Source organism: Haliaeetus albicilla, chromosome W, assembly GCF_947461875.1.
Source record: "Haliaeetus albicilla chromosome W, bHalAlb1.1, whole genome shotgun sequence".
Classification (NCBI taxonomy): Eukaryota; Metazoa; Chordata; class Aves; order Accipitriformes; family Accipitridae; genus Haliaeetus; species Haliaeetus albicilla.
In genome coordinates this window covers 1,355,454-1,379,760 of record NC_091515.1, presented here as the reverse complement: position 1 = coordinate 1,379,760, position 24,307 = coordinate 1,355,454, and the positions used below count along the sequence as shown (strand labels likewise).

General features: G+C 44.0%; 1 protein-coding gene across 20 annotated transcripts in view; it reads right to left on the bottom strand.

The window, feature by feature from the left end:
* Positions 1-24,307, bottom strand: part of TCF4 (transcription factor 4) — a 246,577-nt gene that overhangs the window by 125,123 nt on the left and 97,147 nt on the right. For all 20 annotated transcript variants that reach the window (XM_069775312.1, XM_069775317.1, XM_069775314.1 and 17 more), the window contains one exon: positions 58-122. In XM_069775312.1, coding sequence (XP_069631413.1) covers positions 58-122 — 65 coding nt within the window. The remainder of the gene's footprint in view (positions 1-57; positions 123-24,307) is intronic.

The window sequence follows — 24,307 nt, the reverse complement described above, 5'->3', positions numbered from 1 at the left end:
AACCTCATTTATCAGAGTATTTATCACAACCCCTCTGCTGAGCAGACTTTCACTTACCTGGTGGCAACCCTGTAAATTCGAATCTCTTCCATACGATGAGTACGAACCCCTTTCTGTTTTACCTGTTAACAAAAAAAAAAGAAGATGTATAACACATATGAACAGATATATATATAGCTTCTCCAAGCACTTTATATGATGTTCACCACATTTTCCTAGTGCTGTTTACATATGTAAAATAGGCACTGCTGACTGCGTAATGCACGTAGGCAACAGAAAGGGATTAACACTTTTTCATGCTGAGGATGGTGATGTGAAATAAACTTCCTAATCTCGGCTGCGCTGCTCCACACACTTCCTGGAACCGGGATTTAACGGGCTTCCACCAGCTGGCTGAAGGTGCGAGCAGACCTCCTCCGCGCCTCCCCCCCGCCTTGGGGGCTGAGCACCCAGGCACCCTACCTGTCCCCTGCCACCCCAGCGCTGCGCCGGGGGCATGATGAGCCCCTTGCCGGCTCTCCGGACAGCCAGCTTCACACCCAGGAGCTGCTGGCGATGCGGCTCCCCGCTCTCTTTCCCAGGAGGAAATTCCCCCGTGATCGAGGTGACGATGGAATTTACGCCGGGGAAAGACACCGACTGGGAATTCGTCATTTGCCACCAGGGCTGGGGCTGCCCCGGCGGTGCTGGGACTCGAGCGGGGGCCCAAGGACCGCCCAGACCCTCTGCCAGCCCTAAGCGCCCTTTTCTTTTTCTTTTTTTTTTTTTCCCAGGAAGCCTTTAACACTCAGAACCAGCAGCCTGACTTGCAGTACCGGTTACGGTTATGCTATATTTGCAAAGGAAAATAAAGGTTCTTTCAGGTTTGAATGGCCAGACTCAAGCAAAATCAAGAAGGGAAGAGGTGGTTTCTGCAAAGCATTAAGTCATGGCTGAGCAGCACCGCACCACGTGCTCCGGAGACAAAGAGCAGTCAAGAGGGCTGATACAAAACATATTGACACTAAAAGACCACCCTTATGGTGAGGATAATCACGGGAGGGGGGGAGGTATTATCTAACAAAACATCCAAGAACACAGTAAAAATCACTCATAAAATTAAAGTTTTTATTATAGGCTGGGGCATAAAACCCACAACACACAGTACCAGTTACTAGGGACCAGATGCTCAGTTTATCTCTGCGCGCAACTCCCAGCGATGCCGGGGACACCTCTGCACCCAGAAGCCGGGTTCACGTGGCTGCACACCCCCACCTACGAGAGACGCGGTGGCAGCCCCACGCCAAAGCCTGCGCCGCCGAGATAAAGCCGCTGTGCTAGCATACCTACCGGAGCCATTAAAAAACGTCCTTTAACTGTGTTTAGAAATATCAGGTTATAACGACGACGATATCCACCGACCTCGCCCATTGCCGGGGCCCGAGCAAGGCAGTGGTGAGGGGTCCCGAGCTGGCGCTGCTACTGCCCGACGGCCGCACGGCTCTGCTGTGCTCCGTTTTCCCAATGCGATCCAAATTTCATAAAGAACCCATGGTGAGGCAGGTCGTTAGACAAAGAATGATGGAGTTAATTTTAATCGTTCCCAAAATGGTGTGGCCACATTGACTCCACAAGCCCTTCCTTTGATATACAGCTACTAGGTTTGATTGCCCTTCAGAGGTATTATTGATAAAGTTTGACTATTGCAAGTGGCTTGGAATAAAAAAATCACCTTTCTCCTCATCACAGTTTAAGACTCTTGCTTGCTTTTGTTTCTCAGTTGGTTTTGGTTTTGTTGTTTTCCACGTGCAGTAGTTACTTATACAGGGGAACCTCCAAAATTTATTTGCAATTCATAGGACATTTGCGCATGTAATAACTTTTGAAAGCACTTGTATCTGGTTATACAAAAATGATGGATCACCCACTCCATAGCCCCCCTCAGGTTCAGAGTACTGGAAGCCTTTGCAGAAATAATTCAAGATTGAAATGACAATGAAATTTTAATCGTGAATCCCCGAGTCCAATGCCGAGATTGGAAAACAAAATGTCTTGCTGGCACGCCTGGAGTTACGTGTGCTACTTCCCATCACCCCAAGAGGGCCAGAAAGTCGATGCAAATAACAAGCGGTGAGGACGGGGGAAAAAAAAAATCCCAAACAGAAAAATAGGGTCGAGGGGAACCAAGTACAAGCAGCGACACAAGGTACTTTGAACGCGCTTCTCACTGCTGCCTGGGTATCAGTAATCTTCTTTTCTATCGTATCAGACACAGGCAGCCTCATCTTAATTTCAGTTGTTAAAAAATATTTATCCAGATACAAAAATAAACCCACTGCAAATTACAAGTTGTCAGGGTTAAAATCTACTTCTATTTGTGTGGGGGAGGATAAGAGAACAGCATAGACATGAATCATTCTCAGTAATTTGAGTGTTTCCATGACATCAATGGGCACTCGTCCAGGACTCTGTCGAAGTCTGTGAGGTACCAAAGCGGCACAGCAGCCAGCAGGAGATTGACTTTTTTTTTTTTAGGATTATGCTCCTTGTAAAGATTTCATCTATAGCATCCACTTTTACCACCAAACAGATAGCTTTGGAGATCATGAGTGAACACATTTCATTCTGATAGTGTAAGCCTTTAACTTTATTACATTTGTTGTTGTTGTTGTTGTTCCCACATACAGCTAGAAATCCGCCTCCTCGATTAAGAACAAATAACCAAAATTCATGAAAAAGTCAAGAAACCATTAAAAAGATATACATACGTAGATTTTCACTATCAACTGTAATTATGAAATTATCGTACTTTTTGTAATGACACTTCATTGGGGGGGGGAATATCTTTTGTATAAACTGTCCATTTAAAATTAGCTACACTCTTGATGTTGATTTTCTGCTTAAAATTCACTGGCACATTTGTTTCAGATAATAAAATTTGCAAGAGTGCTGATAATATGCAAGAGTAGGCTCTTTAAGCAACTATTTGTGCTCACAAATACAAAAGCTTCTCCTGAATTTCTACGTTTACTGTACATTATGCATCATTTTCAGTCACTTGAACAACCCAGCCTGTACTGTGCGTTTTCCGAGGTTTGCAAGAGCTAAAGATTCTCTCTCCTTTTTTTAAAAAATGTTTTTAAAAAGGAGAGAGCGTCTACAGCGATGTAGACACCCGACGCATTCACTGCGGAATTTTCGAGACAACCCTCTAGTACTAGAATGCGGCAGCCGCTGCGGATATTTTTTGGCACAAAGACAATGGTGGCAGTGCCAAGCCCCATGGCTAAAACTACTCAAAAGAGGCATAAGGGTAGCATTAATCGTTCAAGTCTTTTACTGCATGGAGTACTGTTGTCCATATTTTAAAACCTAAAAGTACCCGTTAGTAATATTTGTTGTAAGCCAGGAAAAAAAAAAAAAAAAAAGGAAAAAAAAAGGGAGCCTGAAATAGAGACGAATAACAAATCTTGTCAGACATCTGATTAATTTTTTCTACCTAGAGGACCAAATGCTAAAATGTGCCATTTGTTACCAGCACTCCGAACACGCAACACGATCTATACCCTTCCGTGGCTTTATGATCTGACAATTGAAACAAAGCTCCATGGAAGAAGTTGACCTACAAAGGCTGGTGAATAACTTTCAAGTATGCACTTGTTCTTTAGGTAAGGCAGAAAAAGCATCTCCATTATTATCACAGGCAATAACTTAGTGTGTGTGTAAATATATATATATATTCAATTAATTGACACAATGCATGCCAATCAAATGAGAGACAAAGAAAGAACTACATGCAGCTCCTGTTTTCTGACAAACACTGAATCTCAAGTCTCTGCTCTCCAAATACCTCTAGAAAAAAATACTGCTTATCTTCACTAAACTACAATGATTGCTTCATAAATATTTTGTTTGCATTTTTGTTTAACTGTAGAAAATAAAGGCAGCACAGGATTGCCAATCAATCAATAAAGAAGCCACTTGCCTTTCCATGGTGTACTTTGAAAAATTAATCAAATTAAGTAGAAAATTTAAGCAACTTCCAAAGCACAAATGCAAGTCATCTGATTCCCCACTCTCTTTTCCCCTGCCCTGGGAGATAGGGCACCTTGGCTTTTTTCTGGTAGGCAGAATGAGAGGCATGAGGCAACTCTTTCCATCTGTAGAGAAAAGGAAGTGATGCTATTTCTATAAATGACTTCAATTCAATGTTTACATTGATTTCATGTTTGACATATTTTTTGAGAGATGAGTTCGATCAGAATATTCTAATTCAGGTTTCTGCTGCCCTACATTTGGGGTTTAATTCTTGGTTAGACTGAAGAAGGGAAACCTGTCTGAGGAAAGGAAAAAAAAAAGAAAAAAATAATTGTATTAGGGATTGGAATTTTAATGGCTGCAAATTTCGGTCTGTTCAGGTCTGCAATTTTGCTTAAACCTGTTTCTTATTTTATTACTGCATTTCTAGCATTTTTGAAAATTAATGATTGTTCCCTCTGATCTTGGATGTCTCAAATGCATCCTGAAGGGACCCCGATCGATTCCCCTACAGAGAATGACAAATTAAAGGAGAAGCCAGTGTCAAAGTCAGACCAGGTATGAGGAACATAGAGCTGGAGCATATTGGGAAAAAGTTCTGAGCAACTGAAGAATGGGCTGAACTTTATAGTTCCAGATTTGTCTGTATATAACGAACACACACGTGTTATCAGCCGTAGCAGGGTTTATTTGCATTGTGATGAGGATCATGAAACAGTTTACTTCTGCCTTAATCTACAGTTCTTGCATTCAAAATTTTCTTATGCTTGTTTAAGTTTGGCTGCGCGAGGAAGGGAGGATGTGAGCACTCCAGGGAGGGAGCGCGGGACTCATCTCCGTGCTCGGTAGCGTGAGTGAAGGTCTCCGACCACCGGCCCTGCCTGACACGAGGACCGCCCCTGCACAGTGACTTCTGCCACTGACAGCCACGTTACCAGCACTGCCATTTTTTTGCCTCAGAGATTTGAAAACCTGACGCATTTCAGCAGAGAAATCAAGCTAAAATTTGTATAGAATTATAAATTATCCAAGGAAAAACCTCACTGCAATAAATGAGCCATGGGACACTATACATCCTGTACCTATAAGCACCTCGCTCTCGGAGAAATGCATGTACCCTGTGCTCTCCATGGACAGCCTCCCAGGCCTTGCTATCTTTTGCCCTTGACAGAAAAAATAGCCTGCCCATGTTTTCATCAGAGGAGCCAGCAGGTAGCTTCTTTATTTTTTCAGAACTTTTGAATACACTCTTCTTTAAAAGAGAAAGGAAAAAAAAAAGGGGGGGGGGGGAGGAAGCAAAAAAAAAAAAAAAAATGCCTTTAGCATTAAATGAAATTTTTTGGACTCTTACTCGAGGGACGCAAATCCGAACGCCGTCCCTGGCACCGGGGCTAACAGCTGGCTCGAGGCTTGTCCCCCTTTGTGCGACAGCTAGTTCTCCTACCAGCCCGGCGTCTCCTCCGCTGATAACCCGGGCAGGGAGCGGCGCTCGCCGGCACAGCTCCCGGGCAGCCGCAGGCAGGGAGCTGGCAGGGGAACAGGCAGCCCTTGTGCTCCGGCTGCGGGGAAAGGTGAGGCACAGGGGCAGGCAGGGAAAAGGTTCGGAAGGCATCGTCCCCCCAGAGCCGGGGGGGGACGAGCGGGGACAAGCAGTGGCTGCTGACATCGGGGGTCCGGCTGCGATTTCTCCTCTTCCAACGTTTAAACCACAGAGAGAGTTGCTTAGCTCGGCTAAGTTACTAACTCCGGCTTGACCCGGGTTATACATACATACTTCTCCAACAGTAGCCCACTTACCGGCATAGGATATACAGTCAAAATACCCTATTTATTTCAGCGAGGTTTTGAACAGCGTATTTTACATCACAAAGAATCTCATCCGATGGTAATGGAAGTATCATGTTAATGAGCTATTTCTGCTTTGTGCTATATGTGAAGTACAGACAATAAGAAAGAAATCTAATAGATTTTAAGCAAAGTTTGCGCAATAACGTTCGCAAAATAGGACAAATGATGCGGCATCTGATCCAGGGAAGGTCCACAAACTAGATACAAAGCTAAGGGATGAATCTCAGTAATTCGAATGGCATCACACCCCAAAATGTAGCACAATGCTAGGGGAAAGAGATCTTTTTGACATGAAAGAGGATTTTTGCACTTACACTGATGTGCAGTAAACAGTAATGGTTCTTAAAGAGATGTTATGATGCCAGAGCAAGTACCATTACAAAGGGAGATTTTTTTTTTTAAACAGTACCATCAAAATGCAAAGGAAATTAAATCCTAAAACCTATACTAAAATAAAGCTACAGAGCTGACTTGAACAACCTAAAGCAAGGAAATTCAGAGCAGAAGTGGTACTTCACCACTGACTCACCTCACTAGCCTAGTGCTCATGCTTAAACAGGCAAGGTTATACGTATCTGTGTCTATACATATATGCATATATACTGATGGGAAAGGCTGTGCTGCCTGCTGAAGGGTATCCCACGCGGTGCTCTCAGCAAGCTTTGCCCCGTGCCCTCTGTGGGGCTGATGGCTTCAAGCACAGGGAAGGGACCGACCCCGGTGCTGCCCACCCCAAGCTCCACGGTCCCTTCTATGCATATTCGGTTGCCCTGTGAAAATACCAGACCAATTTTTTTGCCACTGATCTCAGTTCATGAGATACTGGACCCAAACCAAAAGACTAAGGCAAATTGCTCAATCTATTTCTGTAACCCACCAAATAATAGCATCTCAGGGCAGTATGTGATTTCTCTGTTTGCGTGCTTTTAAAACAAAACAGCTGTGGCAAAACTATACTTGAAACTATAAGAATAAGAATATGAAGAGAGAATATTGAAGACCATATTCTACCAGACTTAGATTAAATGGTCCCTTAGTCCTTGACCAGTCCCACCACAATCAATTAGATTGTAAAGATTATCCCACTATCCCATAAAAGAAAGCTTTGAGGCTAATAGTTGGTTATTTGCCTGGCAGGTACAGCTGAATTACAGGATTGAAGGTGTCTAATCCAGTCAGAACAAGCTCGTTGCACCCTTTGCAACAGGTTTTCAGCACCTTAAAGTTAATCAGAGGATACACAGGTATTGCCATTTCGGAGCCATCACTGCAATTGTGCAACCAACAAATAATACTGCGTTCTGCGGACAAGGAACATTAATGAGCTTAATATCAAGTACACGCACTAATTGAGACCAGAATAATAAACTTTCATAATTCAATTAGGTATTTAAACAAAACAACTGTTTATTTCATGCCGTCTGTAGAAATTATATTTAACAAGTTGAAGAAACCTTCAAGACTTCTCACTGTTGTGGGCCACCACATTTGTCTCGCAGAGCCTGATGCTGCACGAATGGGCACATTCAGTAAGCCCAGAGCAACCGGGCACCTACACTCAAAAGCTGTAAATGGAAGAACATTTATGGGAGACAATCCTTCATTTAGAGGGAAGATGCATCTGACTTCATAAACATCTTTAGTCTCCTTTCCTTTTCATATCTGCGTGGAATTTCAGTCTAGAGGAAATAATTATGATCATCTAAGTATGAACACCTGTATCACTCTGGAAATAGGCAAATTTATTTTGGAGAGAAACAAAAACTCTAAGAAAGCCCATTCACCATGTTTTGCCCTTCTCATTCTTGGAACATACAATAGTCAAAAGATGGGCAGGGGATGAAGACAGGCATTGGAGAACAACAAAAAAAAAGCATTCTGTAATACTAGAGAATTGGAATAATAAAAAGGGGCAACATTTTCATAAAGATATGAGACAAAAACATGTTGTAATAATACTCCAGACCTGAAAGCAACATACAAGAATTGAATGTAAAGCACTGCATATTGGTTTATCCTAAGTAAGCCTCACAGGGCTATTTTAAATTGAAATACACTGCAGGGTGATCCCTCATCATTTGTTCAGGGACCAGTTCAGGAGATCTTTATCATGTATCTGGAAACCTGGGTTTTCACTCAAGCATGAAAACAGAATCGCTTTAAAACAAGTTAGATAAGGATCTAAGGCCATGAAAGACACAGAATTGAAAGAGGACAATAAACCTTCCTGCAGCCCAAGTCTGGGCTCTAAATCTTTGGTCTGTAAACCACCCCTATCTAGTAGCGTTTATTAAAAGGCTACTAAAACAAACCGTGTTGGACATGAGCAAGGATAAAGAGATCAAAAGCCTTATCGTTCAGATTGGGGATCAAATCTACACCTCAGCATGATAAACAGCACCCATTCTTATTAGACGGCTGCGTTCTTTCCAAAGCGACAGAAAAGGCGACATCTCGGGACTCGGGGTGACCCTGCGCTCCGGCAGCAGGACCACCCAACCCAGCGGGCCAGCCCTCCGCACCCCAGCGCGCGGCTGCGGAGCCCACCCCTCCTGCCTGAAGCCCGAATTAAGTCTGCAGCATCATCTACACACCAGAAAGAAGGAAACAAATGCTGACCACAAGCACGCATGGACCCATTTTACAAGCCTGATGGCAAAGATAAATTTTCAGGGTTTAATACCAAAAGCATCGATGCCTTTCTAGCAATTTCCCTCCTGGTTTTCGCCCGTCTTCACAAGCTCTCTGCATATATAGACAGAACTACCTGAGTCTCTAATAATGCCTTACATTGAGATTAAATACTCAGTTATACATTTCTACAGAAATTGTATTTATTTGTAATGTTGTTCAGTACAGAAAATAAAATTTAAAAAAGGCTAGCATTTATTTTTGTTACAATTTTGATGTTTTAAAAACAACAGATTGGATAATTTGAATTAGCTAAGCAGAGAAAACGAACTACAAGCTTCTCAGTGTATGGCAAAACATCAGGAATGATGTGGTATTAAATATACTGTAACAATATGAAATACCCAATAGTCTCAAATCGGTAATATCCAGCAGAGGGCATGCATACCCTAATAAGATTTTTACACTTGAGAACTGACATTTCCTAAACATTTCGGGAACAAGCAATTTGGGCTGAGAATACAGGCAAACTCATAGCATCAGTACACATGCTCTCCAACACTATCAGATCAAGAATGATAAAGCTCTCTCGTGAAGACACCTACGAATGTTGATTCCTGCACTGAACAAAAAAAAGTCCTTGAGAGGGGGATTTCCCACTTCTACCAGCTGACAATTTTTCTTTTGCTGCCAAATGCAAAGACAACCACCTTCGTGCAAAAATAATTACCATTCCTCAATACAAACTTTATACCTGCAAGGAAAGCTACCCTGAAGAGCAAAATTCAGATTGATTTACAAATATTTTATTCTTCATAGGTGAAATATCAGCTGCGCTAATATTGAATAAAACTGAATATCTTTAGCAGGGCCAGATTTTTATCCTAGATTCTTAAATTACTTCACGGAATGGGACAGCAATGTTACGTATGGTTTCTACTCAATACTTTACTGTTTTTTACTGTACTTAAGTGAGAGGAAATTTAAAAAAAAAACTATGCAGGGAAGAATTTGTCATTTGTCACGTTTGTTTCAGAAGTCACTTGCTTCAGTTTCTATTATAGAAAACTTGACGATGTCTACCCGTACTTTAGAGTCCACCAGTGGAAGCACTTTATTCACAGCTGCCGAACCAAGTCCCCCCTTCCAACCCCGGCAGGTTCCCTGTGTTCAGCGAGGTACAAACACACCAAGGAGAAACGTCCACTGCCTCTTGCAACCGCAAAACGTATGACAGTAATTAACTGCCACTGGCCCATCCATGGAGATGATCACGCCCAACCTTAACCTCTACTTTACAGCACAGAGTAATGGCTATTTGGATTCCTTATCAGATAATATATTTTTTTTAAGTTTCAGTAGCCCTGGGAGATGAACTTAATTTACAAGGTCTACAAGGCAGGCAGCTTAGGTTACATGTAGGTCACAATAAATAATACTCATCCCTTGGCCGGCGCGAGCTGCACCGCCACTGCCTAAGTTGAAATGACAAGCCTTTATTATTCCTAAGCACTTGATTCTGAAACATTTGCACAATCTGTTAAGTCCAGACAAATTTAAATGGTTCTGACATGCAGCCTGCTAGGGTCAGTGACAGGGATAATGCCTCTTTACGTGGGTAAAATTTTGTGGCATATAGGTCACTCTCTTAAGGGGAATCAACTGTGTGTCTCTTCTTTGCATTTCCACCACAATCCTTCATCCTGCAGCCTGGAGCTGAGAGTGAAATGCAAGAAAGGAGCCGAACGCTCAAAGCAAAAATCTGCTTCCAGGACAATCCATTATATCTGACAAGTTAAATGTTCCATGGTAGACCATATGGCATCGGAGCAGGGCCGACGATGGAAGAGGGAAACTCAGCAAATGCATCACAATTAAGGAGTTTGACTATAGACTTTACTTTGATTTACTTTATTTTTTATTAAATTTTGGATATTGTAGTCTTTCAATTTTCATATAGCCCTTCCAAAGCCTCTACCTGATCTACCAAGATAGCTATACACAAACAGGTGGTTTGCCAAAATTATTTTCTCCAAAATCTTATGGTCTTCGTTACTTTGAATAGTACTCCTGATCAAGCCATTTTTATACCTGGCAAATTTGCTAAGTGTAGGGCATTTCTATTATTAACAAGCATAAATGTTATTAGTAGCTTGAAGACCAAAGAAAAAGTAAAGCTGAAAAAAACCAAGAAAACAGCATAAAATCCCTGTCCCCAAAGCCTTGGTGGTAAGTTCTCAGTAGAAATGTCACCCCAACGAAGGGCTGGGACCCCTGAGACTGAGGGCTAGCAGGAGGAGGCATCCTGGAGTCATCCTACTGAGACCCACCATGATCTCTGCGTACGTATTTTTTTAACAGATTGTCCCCTTTTTGTCAAGAGAACTCCTACATAGGCAAGATAACAGCACTAATGGGCTGAAAGATCTTCTCCATCTTCAAGGTCCATGACTTTACAATCTATGGTGCAAACGGTGGAGCTACACGCACCCCCCGAGCCTTCTCACCGTTCAGCGTTACGTATGTCTTCGTTACACACGTGCACGCAACTAGACCCAACTCCGAGCGACTACCAGGCATGAGCCCACAGCTGCCACAGTTGGGTTTTTTTATTGTTTTGATTACCAAATCATACTACTGAATTAACCAAAGATGTGAACGGTACATTAACCCTTTCTGTAAGGCACCCACCACCCATAATCACTTTCTTTTGAAGAGCCTAAATCTTGGGCTCTTACGAAGGAATCCTTGTAACCAGCTGCTGCAGCAGCGGATTGGGAAACCACATGAACTGGGAATACCGGCTTTGCCACACCTATGGAGATTGATCTTGATTGACATAAATAACAAATGGACCAATTAGAAGAAAAACCATGCAAATTAGCTGCATGTAATGAAGTTCCTAAATAATTTGGAAATGCAGCGCTGAAAACAGTAACTAGTATTTCCAGAACTCCTTACAAAGACTCTCTTCGGTGTAAGAGGACAGAAGGTCTTCTGTAAACTTGTCGTTATTCTGGTCCACTATCATGCAGGTCTGCTATCGTTCAGAAATAAAATCTGCAGAAATAACTGCCTAACCATTTTTGGGCAATGCCCTGGGGTCACGATGCAAAAATAAAGTAGGTAACCAAAGTTACATCCTTATTTAGGCATTTAAATAAAGTCTCACAGGCAGGAGAAAATCCAAGCCAGTGTCACTGGTGGCAGTGGAAGCTGCTGGTACACAACTCACCAAAACAAACCATTTGCTGGGCTCTGGAATTGGGAACCTAATTTTAAGCACTTATTTTTGTAATCCCCCCCTTTTTTTTTCCAGTTTTGACCTTGTAAAGGCTGAGCCAACACTGCTACCAGTAAGGGTCCATCCTGCCCAGTGCTGGGATCAACAGACACTTCCCAGAGATTTCCAGAGGGATCACACAGGAACAGGGAAATGCCTTCCCTGAAACCAAGGGGCATTGAACCCAGTACGCTCACGGCCAAACTGTGCCTTTCTAAGCCCGAAATAGCATGTTGTCACTGCTTAATTGTTCAGTAGGTTTGTAATATAACTTTTTTTTCTCCTAGTATTAAATGCATTCTTATTCAGAATGAGTTTTTCTCATCATTTTTTAAGGCTTAAACCCAATAATTTTCCAAATGACTTTCATTCTACCTCTTACCAAGGCTTGCACCAAGGTCCCCTCTTCCAGGGGCGGCATTGCCCTGATGCCCACCAGCCATCCCACCAGCAGGAGCCATCAGACAACCAGGGAGGTTCTGGGGTCTGCTGGGGAACATCGGGAATCATTTTACGGAGGACCTTGGTAGTTTTATGCACAGGGTTACACAGTGCTGTGCCTGTCTCACAAGACTCCCTGAAAAGCCCATCGTCTACACTGACAGAGACCAATACAAATTTAAGTTTAAATGCATCCCTATTTCAAGATTTCAGGAAATTGGGATTAAAAAAAAAAAAACAAAAAACAAAACAAACAATCATTAATAGGAATACTGGGGGTCACTTTACTGAAGCAGTCATTAATGAACTTTTAAAACATCAATTTCAGTGGGGAAAAAAAATGTAATTTTTCAAAAATATATTTGTATTTTGTTATTCTTTATAAGAAAGTGGTTCTAGATTACTTTAAACATATTATTGTTATTTCTGTATTTTTGTGAAACCATTGTTGGTTTTGCTACCATGAACAAAGATTAAAGCAGAAAACCTGGAAAAATGCTTTAAAAATTTTGAAAATTTTTACATAAATCAGTAAGTTACTATTTTGAACTTGATAGCTCAGGACTACCCCAGGCAGAAAGGCAAGGTGAACGGCAGGCAGTACTCTTGATGCGCTGGCAGAACAAAGACCATTATGAAACCAATGCTGAAAAAGAGTCGGATCCATTACTATAGCGCTGCAGTTCTTCACACAGATCTTAAATTTATTATTGATTTAGCATTTAGTACTGCAGGCACTGGAACAAAGACCCCTATGATTATAAATGCATGCTTTTGTGGCACGTGCTTTAATTTTAAAAAGGGTACTTTTTTTTCCCAAAGATCCTGCATATTAAAAGGACATCAACTTCTTAAAAAGTCACACATCTTTCAAAATGTGTTTTTACAATTTAAGGTTACTGTCAGAGATGACAGAGAAGGATTTCTGGGTTTGTTTGTTGGGGGCTGTCACAGAGTATATTAGAGTTGCAACCAGCCACGGGTCTCATCCTGGCACAGGGAGAGGCGGGCACCCTGATGGGGAGTTTACCCCCAGCAGGCCTGGGGAAAAGCAGGAATCGTGGTCATCCTTGGCCCTGCCACGAGGGACACGCGTCGGAAAACCTGCTCGATGTGCCCACGGGAGCTGGATGCGGAGGCAGGAACGGAACCATCCCGCGCGTCTGGAGACAGCCTTCCTCAGCTCCCGAGTACTTTGCACGCTTAAGGGCAGTTGATTTTGTATGTGATTTCACTGTTTTCACAGAAAAATTCCCAGGCACCCTCGCAGAAAGTGCATGTGCCATTCTAAACTATTTATTGTTTAATTGGGCACATACCAAATAGATAATGGCTCTTTAAAACACTCCTGGCATCGGTGAGCCACTGGGCTAGCACCACCGAGAAGACAAACGGTTTAAAATTGATGTTTTCTGTAATACAGCTCTATAGGCTCACGGAATAAACTCATTGCTTCATGATATTCTAACCGATGTGACTACCTGCTTGGCTATCCAAAGCAATAGATGTGTACACATAAATGAACTAGAGAAGGGAGATGGGAAGAGAAATACGGCTAAATTCACACCAGTAAAACAAAGCAAAATGAGGCAGGTATTTGTGCTTTCTAGATTCCACTACTAGATCCTGATTAACATTTTTATTACTAATTAAAATGCCCATACAGTAAAACAACACCTGATCCAAGAAGCTTTTAAGTACAGCAATTGTCAGTGTTGGACTTCTGCGTTTCATTAGCAAATCTGAAATTTTAGCCTGAATTTATTTTCAAATGCACCGTTTTCTGAGCCATTAGTGGAAGATAATAAAAACTTTAGCAAAGTATTTACTTTCCCTATATCATGGTTTTAATCAAAAGATGTTTAAAACCAAGGGAAAAGCAAAGTTAAAAAAACCAACTACTGGAACTATTCTTTGTCTTCTTATCAGAAAGTTAAATACACCAGATACAAAATTTAATGCGGCTAAAAATTAGTCCAAGTACAAGCCTAGTATGTTGTTAGCATCCAAAATTCACCCAGTTTCATGAAGTGAGTACTGGAGACCCAACACAGAGAACCTGCCACAGGAAAGTGTTTCAGAACCTCGCTCGGACACCGAGTCCACACTGAGGAATAAGTTTTACACATTTGGGATACTAGGACAGAAAAGCAAGCTCTGCCTGATACTGCTGGCACGCACCATCGGCCATTCTCATCTCATCGGTCCTTCTGGCAACGTCAAACAGGTGACGCAGGACAAGGAGGTCGGTCGCAGCATCTCTCCAAGGACGGTCTCAGCAGTGCTCGCTGGCTGCAGGAGCAGCCGGAAACTTTGCTCGCCTTAAATTCTGCCATGGAGCAAGAGCTCAGCTACGAGCATCTCTGCATCCAGCAGGCTGGCCGCACCCAGCTGCGCGGGGAAGGCGGCAGTCATCAGTCTGCTCCCAGCCAGAAAACCCGAGGTGTCTGTCTCCCAGAAAAAATGACTCTATTTGCTGTGTCACTTCACCTGCACAAAATACATTGCTGGGGCTTGTGCAGGGAGAGGTGTAATGATCCCGATTTCTGCTTGAAAATAGAAAGCTCCCAACTGACCTAAATGGACATTAGAGCCATAAGAACCTGCTAAACTCCAGCAAGAAACATTTATTTATTTTTTGCCTGAGAAATAACAACTTATCCATTGCACTTTGTTAAGCACCCTGATACATGTATTTATGACAAATATGCTTTGATTTTCAGAAACTTTGAACCTCGTAGCTCCTTCTGCGGACGATCAGTAGTTCTGAATTATTACACTAATGAATTCTAATAAAATAATACTCTTATAGAAAATTTTCTCACAACGGTGGTGGTAGACTTAACACAGAGAATCTAGGTATCACTGTCACCTGCAAAACAGCCAGACAGAAGAAAGTTCCAAAAATTTTAACTTTCAGCCGTCTTCAAAACCCTTTAACATAGTGCTGTAATTTCTTACTATCAGGAACAACTCCTGGTAAGACCAGGGTTGGTTCACCCTAGACTTTCCACTTTCTGCCTTAGCAACTGCAGCAAATATTTCTACTTCTGACAATAAATTATTAGCTAGTTTGCTGCTTGTTCCCAGATGAATTCTTACTGGAATGATAACATTCTGAAATGGTAAAATTCTGAACCAGGGCAGAACTTGGAACAAGCTTTGCAAGTGTTAAAGTACTCACACAGAAATTGCAAGGGCATTTTTTTAAAGGTAAACCAGAAGTGCCAATCAAACCAGGACTTTTCTATGGATTGGAAAAAGAAAGCCGTCTTTCACAGGAAACAGTGTTACTTCCCAGAAAACAGAAGAAATATTGTATAGGTTTCTGAAATTAAAGCATAAAACGTCCTGGTTAATTATGAAATTTATTTCCTATAAAAATGAAGAGGATGCCAAAATGGGTCTAAAAAAGTATTTTTGAAAAAAAAAAAAAAAATCCTAAGTTAGAAGGATAAGATGACAATCTGATCTTCTTGGGTTTTATCCTTTACCAGAGTTTGAAACCCTGGGATAATTTCTTCTTCTCCCCTGCAAAAGCACTGAGAACCTGTGAATGCTTTGTTATAGCTGGTGCTCCCACAGCCTGCCAGGATGGCTATGGGAATGGGCTTCTCACTACGAAATACTGCAACGATGGAAAAATTATCCAATTATTTTATTTATTTTTTTTCTTTTTTTTAACACTGCTGAGCTGTTTATTTCTTCTAATCCAGTAAATTCTTTTTTTCCCCTTGGAAACAGTCACTAATTTCAGATGCATCACTTTAAGGCCTGATTTTCAGAAGAATGAAGTATTCATAACTTAAAATAAAGTTTATGAGAGCACTCTGGTTTCCTCAAAGACCCAGGGTGTCACACAGTGCACGCTGAAATCAGCAGTCAGCTCTGAATATTTTACCCCAAGTGCCCTGTGATTTTATACGATCAAATAAACACAAATAAAATATATGGCGTGCTTATATACAAAGGCTTCTCTCCCTTCATGCTAAGAACAAAACCATCTCTCTCAGTCCATTCAAGATCCCATTGCTTCCCATTCACCTTAAAAAAAAAAAAAAAAAAAAATCTTTTATTCAGCTCCTCCCCAAGGAAAAACATACAAAAAGGCCTCTATGATTATTTTTTTTTAAGGAGCCTGTATGGTAGAGATGCATTTAAGCTTGATAATGTATTCACAGTTTCTTTGTAGCTTTCTAACTGCAAATACTTCTGACCTTACCCCTGCCAGCAGCTCCACTTAAGTCAAGGGGACTGGCTGCATAAGAGGACAAGCACTATCTGGCCCTTACCAAGGCAAGCTCCAATTCCTTACTAGTAGAAAACGAACTAGTGTGAAGCTTATCTGTAACACCACCAGTTCAGATTGTTAAGACCAGTATTCCACCAGTACACTGAGGTCCCACCGAGGACCAGGAACACATCGTATGAACTGCTGCACAAAGTAAAAATGGCCCCTCGTTTTAAGAAATAATTGTGAAAAAACTATGCAGGTGGAAGCTTTTATGCTTTCCTGCTATTCCTTTCCAGCCAGGGGGTATCTCTGCAATATAAATCTGCCTCCCAATAGCTCACTAAAACAAGGATAAACTGGAACGTATAGGAAATGCATCAGTGGTCTCACTTCGGTTCTTGGCAGAAGCGTACCCGGCTTCGCAAACCCGCACCCGCAGTAACGACCGCCGCCGCTGCAGCCCCCCGAGCCAGCCCGGGTCTCCCCGCGCCCCACGGCAAAGGCACGCTGCCCACGGAGCGTGGGCAAGCCTGGCCGGGGAGCGCGGCGCTGCCAGACCCCTCTGTCCCGTGGGTAGGTGGGGTGGCAGCGTCAGGGGATGCCAATCTGGCACCTCCAGAAAGAACAGCATTTACAAAAAGCAGTAGTCATTAAAAGATGCGCTTTTTAGAACTATGGGTTTGGGGGTTGGTTGGGTTTGGGGTTTTTTTTTTGAAGCAAATGTTGAACTTCTAAAATTAAAACGTTATGTGTCTAAACAATCAAATGTGTTTTTAACTTATTCTATCACTTCCTCATTTACACTTTTTAAAAATGGCCAAGGATTTCACATGAGGTCGTTTCAACAATACCAGGAAAGTTTCTTAAGTCACAGATTTTTCACTGAGCCCAAAGACACAGACTTTGGGGGAAAAAAAGAACCAATCGCAGCAGGAATCTCTTTAAAAGGAAACACAAAAAGAAACACCATCTTGAACAGTCTCTCAGCAATAGTTGTACCGTATATAAAGGAAATAAAAAGCTCTCTAAAATGTAAGAATGAACCTATCTATTCAGATTGCTTACAGGTGACATTACACCATCTGCTTGGGCAGTTTGCCCATACAAAAGGAAACTATACCAAAAAGTAAAACCTGATGCATTTTAAAGAAATCGTTATGCAAAAAATACAAATGATTTTATATAGAAGTACAAATTAAGTTACGCAGTACCGAGCTCCTAAAAGTTCTTAAAAATCCAATGGTCTGTGCAGAATTGATGCTCAAATAGCTCGTGGGCAGAGAAAAGAGAAAGCTCTTTTCCCTGACCTGGGAGGTGCGGTACTGCTCTGGACCAGATCGGCTCAGCACCCCCCGCACGCATGGAGGTGTCCCTGCGAGCAGCGTCCCACCTTCCACCTTCTCGGAGAGGGACACGCGCTGCTCTGCCCAGTCCCGCCCAGGTAGCGGGTTTGGGGTTAAATAAATAAACAAATGCAAAACCCAAACCAGGGAACTGCATTTCCCCACGGCTGAAGTGGGCTGCGTTAGCCCCCAGGCGCTCAAGCAGGCAAGGAACGTTTGCCGTTTGCTGCTGGATTCTGAAAGCAGCAGCCCAAAGTTTGTCTTTTTCTGCAAAAAGTCCTGGCCGTAGCGGTTTGACCACCCCTACCGCAACGGCGAGGCAGCCCGATCTGTGATTGAGACTGCCTCCATCTTCCCACCGCCCGGCCTGGGATGCTTCACGCAGCTCTTCCTTTGTAATTTTGTTGTCACAACAGAGCTTCCCAGGACCGCCGGCTCGGTGTGGCACGGGGGTCCCAGCCGGGGCTTGGGGAAGCCCGGCTCCGCTCCCCACGGCGTGCCAGGGGATCCCACCAACTCCACTCTGTGATTCACAGCACGGTCCTGCCCAAGAGGAGCACCCAGCCGGGCGCTGGAGCCCCATCAGGTGTCAACGGCGGGGACGCCGCTCCAGCCGTGTCCCAAATCCAAGCTAACCCGGACTGGCGAGCCAGCTGCAGTCGGGAGCAAAGCCGTATTTCTTGGAGGCCTCGTAAGAAACTCGGCGGCAGAACAGCCGACGCGAATGCCTGTCCTCCAAGGAGCAGGAAACAGCCGGGGCCGTATCCTGCACTCCGCGCTAAGCCACCATCCAGCTGATGCCAATGGATCTGTTTAGGCACGAGGAAACCTTGGATGTATAAACAATTGTAGAATTAATTAGATAAGGCTGGGAGAGAACAGACCACATAAGATGCCTAATTTTCTCAGAGTTTATTAGGACGCAGGTATAATAAAAGGAAAAATAGAGAGGAGGAAAAAAAAGTTTTACAGAAATTCCCATATTCTGAGAAGAAAACCAAGAGTTATTTCTGAAAGACCCTGATGCTCGTGCATCAGACTATTTCTGCATCAGGGTTGTTGTTTTTCTTTCATTCTTTTTTTCTGGGGGGGGGGTGGGGGGGGCAGCCTCGGGGGATAGGGCTTTAAAGAGTTAAAGGCTCCCTACCATTAATTTGCATCTGGTGCTTTTAGTGTGTGTGTGTGTTTTTTTCTTCCCTGAAAAGTTGGCAGAGCCGCCGATTTTCCATAATGCAAGCATTTGGGAATTGTGAGCGGAATGAAACCGATCCAATCTCCTGACTGCGACATGAATTTTCATTAATTACAACCTTGTCAGCAAAAGCATTATCAAAGCTGAATATGAAAATGCTAATGAGTTCTCATTTGCATATTTTTCTTTGTTGGAATGTCATTAATTATTACATTTTATGATGATGAATGCAGCTGTCGAAGCTCTCCGATGCATAATTAGCCATCAGAATGCCAGGAGCCGATCAGCATTTTTGGGTAAAAAAAAAAAAAAAAAAAGAGGAAAAAAAAAAAAGGAAAAAAAACCCACCCAAATTTCCCTTCAACCTCTCACACTCCCCGCTCACGCCGAAGCCCCCCAAAGTTTGTGCTGCCGACACTATTTCTGCCACCGGCTCACTCCCGGCAAGCCTGCGCGCAGGGATGGATTTCTCCTCCTTTAATAAAAAATTATTTTGTTTTTGCCGATCATGCGCTTATACAATTGGAGCAGCTCTTAATAAAAAAAAAAAAAAAAAAAAAAAAAAAAATCGTTATTCCAGCTTAATTAATGCCACGCTTAATTATAACACCATGATGTCAGCGGTTTTAATTAAGTATTGGCTCGGTTACAAAAAAACTCCTCGCTGCAGTAAGAGTCGCTATCCGCAGATTTGTGCAAATCACTTCACTCTCGGGTTCGGGGTCTCTCCCGGTTCGTGAACCAGCCGGATCCCAGCCGGGATTGAATCCCGCGCGGGAGGAGAAAGCGGCCGAGGCACAAAACAAGAAGCATCACGGTGCCGCGCTCCTCGGGCAGCCTTTCAAGCTCACCTCCTTGACCACTTTTTTGAGCTAAAGTGTAAGTGAAGATGACAAAACCGAGCTCATCCTCTCCCAGCCGCTGGGAACGGTGTTTATAAGTAAAAAAAGAAAAACAACACGGAGCAGATGGGACCATTACACATGACCAAACCAATCAATCACAGATGAAGGGCCCAGGTGCAGCGCAGCCGCGCAACAACGCACCATTTCACAGTCTGTCAGACACATACACATGGTCGTACATGAATGACCCTCCTCGGCTCCCCCAGGACCTCATCTGGAGCGCGTCTCCCCTCTCGCCTGCCTCCGCTCCGACTGACGTCTTCATAATCGCCCTGTCTCGGCTCTGCCGCCGCTGCCGCCGCGCGGGGAGGGGGGCGAGAAGGCACCTCGCCGGCGAGAGCCGGGGCTCCCCGGCCCCCCGAGAGCGGGGCGCGGGGACGGAGGCGACGCTCGCGCCCCGCCGCCCTCGCCCGGTGTTCCGAAAGAGGTGGAAGTTTTAAGGGGAGAGGCGGCAGGATGGGGAGGAGGAGATCCCGGCTCCGGATGGGTGACGGGTACCGCGGCAAGGAGGCGCCGCCGGACCCACCGTGCCTTGCGCCCCGAGGTGCTCCCTTCAGAGGGCTCTGGCCCCCCACAGCCACCCGCGCCCCTGGGGGGGACGGACGGACGGACAGCAAGGAGGGACCAGAGCCCCGTGCCAAGCTGGGGGTCCCCTGCGGCGGGGTCGGCCACGAGCGCTGCATCCCTGCGCTCCTCCTGCCTGAGCCCCGGCAAGGGGGGACGCTGGGGCGCTGCTCAGGAAGGAGACACTTTAACCTCTTCTGCCCGAGCAGCGGTGGTGGGTAACATTCACGGCGCACCGCCTCGTCCCCTTCCAACCGTTCAGCTGGATGGAAGGAGAATGAATGCGAGTCACGGCACCCGCCAGAACCTGAACGTCGCCTGCCCATCAGGCAGCAAAGCCGCCCCAGCGGGCTCACGCCTCGCACCAAGGGCGGCGGACGCCTCCCGTGTACCAACAAAGCCCGAGAAGAGCAACAGAAATCCCAGCCAACGGTGGCCACAGCATCTGGGCAGCCAGAGAGGGGAAGAAAGATGACCCGAGTTTGTAAAATGAACCAGGAGAAAGCAGTTTGCGAGCACAGGGGGGAAAAAATATGAAGTATCAAAACCCTTGTGCCAGCTGACGACTTGGGTAACTCACCCACGTCCCAGTGTGGACCAGTGAACGCTCGCCCCGCAGCGATAGCAGGGATACCTGCTCCCCCACCCAGAAACTCCCGTAAGCAAACCTAAAGCTACGTCACTTGAAACAAAAACCTTTTCTTTCCATTGTTGGACAAAATTTGCCAGTCCTTTGTAACTTGCCTGCACTGCAGCAGCCTCAACCCTGCTGCGTTACTAATATAAAGAAAAGTGCAATTTCTGAAAGGACACAAGAAAGAAATAAAGGCGGCTGAGATAAAAATGTCCACTTCTCGAAAGGAAGCTAACGCTGGTCATCTCGTTTGACCGTGTCGATCTGAAAGATGTTCTTGTCACAGAGACACTCACCTGGTGAAAGGTCTTGCCCAGGCAAACGCCTAATGAATTGCATTCAAAAATCTGAAAATACACTCCAGTCACAAGCATGAAAACAGGTTAATTTAAAAATAAACAAACAAAACCTTTCAGGTTTATTTTAGCTCTCTGCTGTCACACAGAACGATCAGGGCTTCTTTACATATGCTTCAAGATATACGTTTTCATTTACACAGTATTATTTCGGAGACTGACCAAGCCTCTGTTTGGCAGGTTTTGACAGGGAATAGGAAAAAAAAGGTGCATAGGGGAAATTCTGATGAAACATCTACTAGAGCCAAAGTATATCTCCTGCATGCTTTTCTGTCCAATGTGTCTTTTCTTGGTTTTCATGCAAAGCCCTGAAAAACACAAGTCACATCTCTTAAGTAATGTTTTGAAAGTATCTACCTTGAATTTTGGATCACGTTCAATTTACGAGGCACATGTAATTTTACAGCACGTTGGGCATCAGCAGAGCAACTGAAATAAACCCTCTGCTTCCTTGCGGGCAGCGCGGGCTTCTTCCATCTCCCACCCCAGGCGAGCTCACAGAGCAGTTTTATGACACGCTTGTTTTGTTGTTGTTTTTAAACTGCTTATTGAGAGAATTTTCCTCCCATTCTTTTCATTAGTACCTTGGAAATACTCACATATTCTATTTCCCAGAAATTTGTATGCTCCCAGAAGTATCCTACTATTTTATGCTGTCTGCTTGCTCACACAAAACTTTGCCTATAAACTCCGTAATGCTAGCACCCATCATACCTATTAAGATTTTTCTAGCGCTACAGAGAAAAAGAGTCAACTTATGTTTTGAATGGGCTTCCTTCTCTTCTGACGAACAAAATCCACACGTTTGCATTAATAAATTTCTGGGTTTTGGCTCAAAAGAAATTGCAGTACAAAAAGCAGATGTGTACGTTGGATTCTTTCAAATTAAATTTCCAAAAGCTGAGCCTATTCTAGCTCCAGATCAAAGGCACTAAAACACCATCTCCTCCCCCTTCCAGTATAATTACAGAGATTTCATTTCTTTTGTTACACCGAGCACAACAGGTAAATCTCAAAACCTGAAAAATAATGATCGGTTGCTGCTGCGGAGCAAGTCCGTGCCACGGTGCACCTCTGCACTGCACCCCTGCTGCTTCGGCTACCCAGGGATGGGAAATATCTGCTTTATTCCTGGAGATTGCTTTTCCTTATGAGCTTCATGCCAAAGCTGCTGAGAGGAGCGTACTAGGTTACACGTTGTATTCTGGCAGGACTGGAGGAGGCTGGGGGCAGGGGAGAAGCAAAGCTTTTAACACCGATAAAATGCAAACTGGCAAGGGAGGGCAAGGGAGTCTTGCAAGTTCAGATGTTGTCAGAAAGTTATGAAAACGTAGCAGTTTTCCATGTGCCTCTGAAGAAAGAGGTGCACAGTCAGAAAAGCTCACAAGAGATATCCAAAGATAATATTGAAGAAAAAAAAAAAAATACACCAGCCCTCTCTGCTGTTGTCCACAGTACTCGCTCAGAGACCTGTGGAGCGGTACAGCGAGCGTGAGGCCAGAGAGCATAAAACAGAAGAAATTTCAGGATGTACGCAAACCTACCCAGGTTAGTTTGTGTTTGTGACCAACCGACCAAGCAGGACATTTATTCCCAATATTGATGCACTTCTGTTTTTAACTTCTGATAGTATCTGGTTCTAGTGCCGGCCATTAACGCGTCCCTGTATTATTTTCCCTGGATGAGAACTTCTGCATATAATTCCTTCTACATCTGGCCTTTGCTCAGCTCAAGGTTTGTGACCAGTTTCGTATTTGTCACTAGATCAAATAGCCTTGCAACATCTCCCCAACCTTCAGCAGGGACCCTCTGCAATCGCGTCCTCCCTGCAGGAGGCAAACCTGCCTTTCCCCCTCTCTAAGTGACGGAGTTCTCAGAGTCGATGCTCATGTGAGCTTGTCGCTGTGGCACCTTCTATGTTCTTGTATTATTCCTACGCCACATACAAATCTGTATGTGTTAATAATCAATGAATCATCACTGAAGAAGGTAACCAAATAATGCAATGTTAATACAGCTCCACCCATCCAATGCAACCCTATGAGACAGATAATTATCTCTAATGAAAACCAATACAGACCCGGGTTTTTTCGTACACCCACACCTGCAGTCAGTGTCTCCAGCCCCGTTCCTCCACGCCGTGCCAGCGGCCGAGCAACAGAGGATGAGGCACATGGCAGGGCCACCTCCCATCAGAGCTGCTGAAGGGAGGTGGATAACCAATACACAGCACTTAACTGTGCTGGGGTCTCTCGGATAATGACAGCTGGCAAGGCAGAGGAGGAGCAGCAGGCTCATACTGTACTTAAAACCTGCAATTTAAGGGCCTTCAGTTAAAACTCTGAGCTCCCAGTAACACAGAATCACAAACTTAAGCAAGAGACCAGTATTACCTACAGCCAGAATCTGGGCTTCTTGCACCTCATTACTGGGTTTTATTACAGTTCTGCCTTTGATTCTCCTGTTGACCTTGGGGAAGTCACAGCTTCTCTACCCTTAATTTAGCAAAATCTGCTCAGACCATTCCACCTGGACCAGCCCACATGGCCAACCCATGGGGAAAGCAACTCCTGCACTCTCACGCTGACAGTAGAGCAAGGAGACGTTCAGAAAGGACGTCACGTGGGGCTTTCCACTGTCAGGGAATGGATCTCTGCCTATTCCGCCTAACCTACGTATGGGATGAGATAACATCAGCAAATAATATCTATCTGCCTCACCAGCATGTTTGCGAGGCTTATTTTATGAATGTGAGTGCAATACTTTTCAGTCCCTAGAATTTTAATCTTGCTGGTATGCATGTACATCAAAGCGTTTGTGCACCAGAAGAGGATATGCGTACCGGGATAATTTTCACAG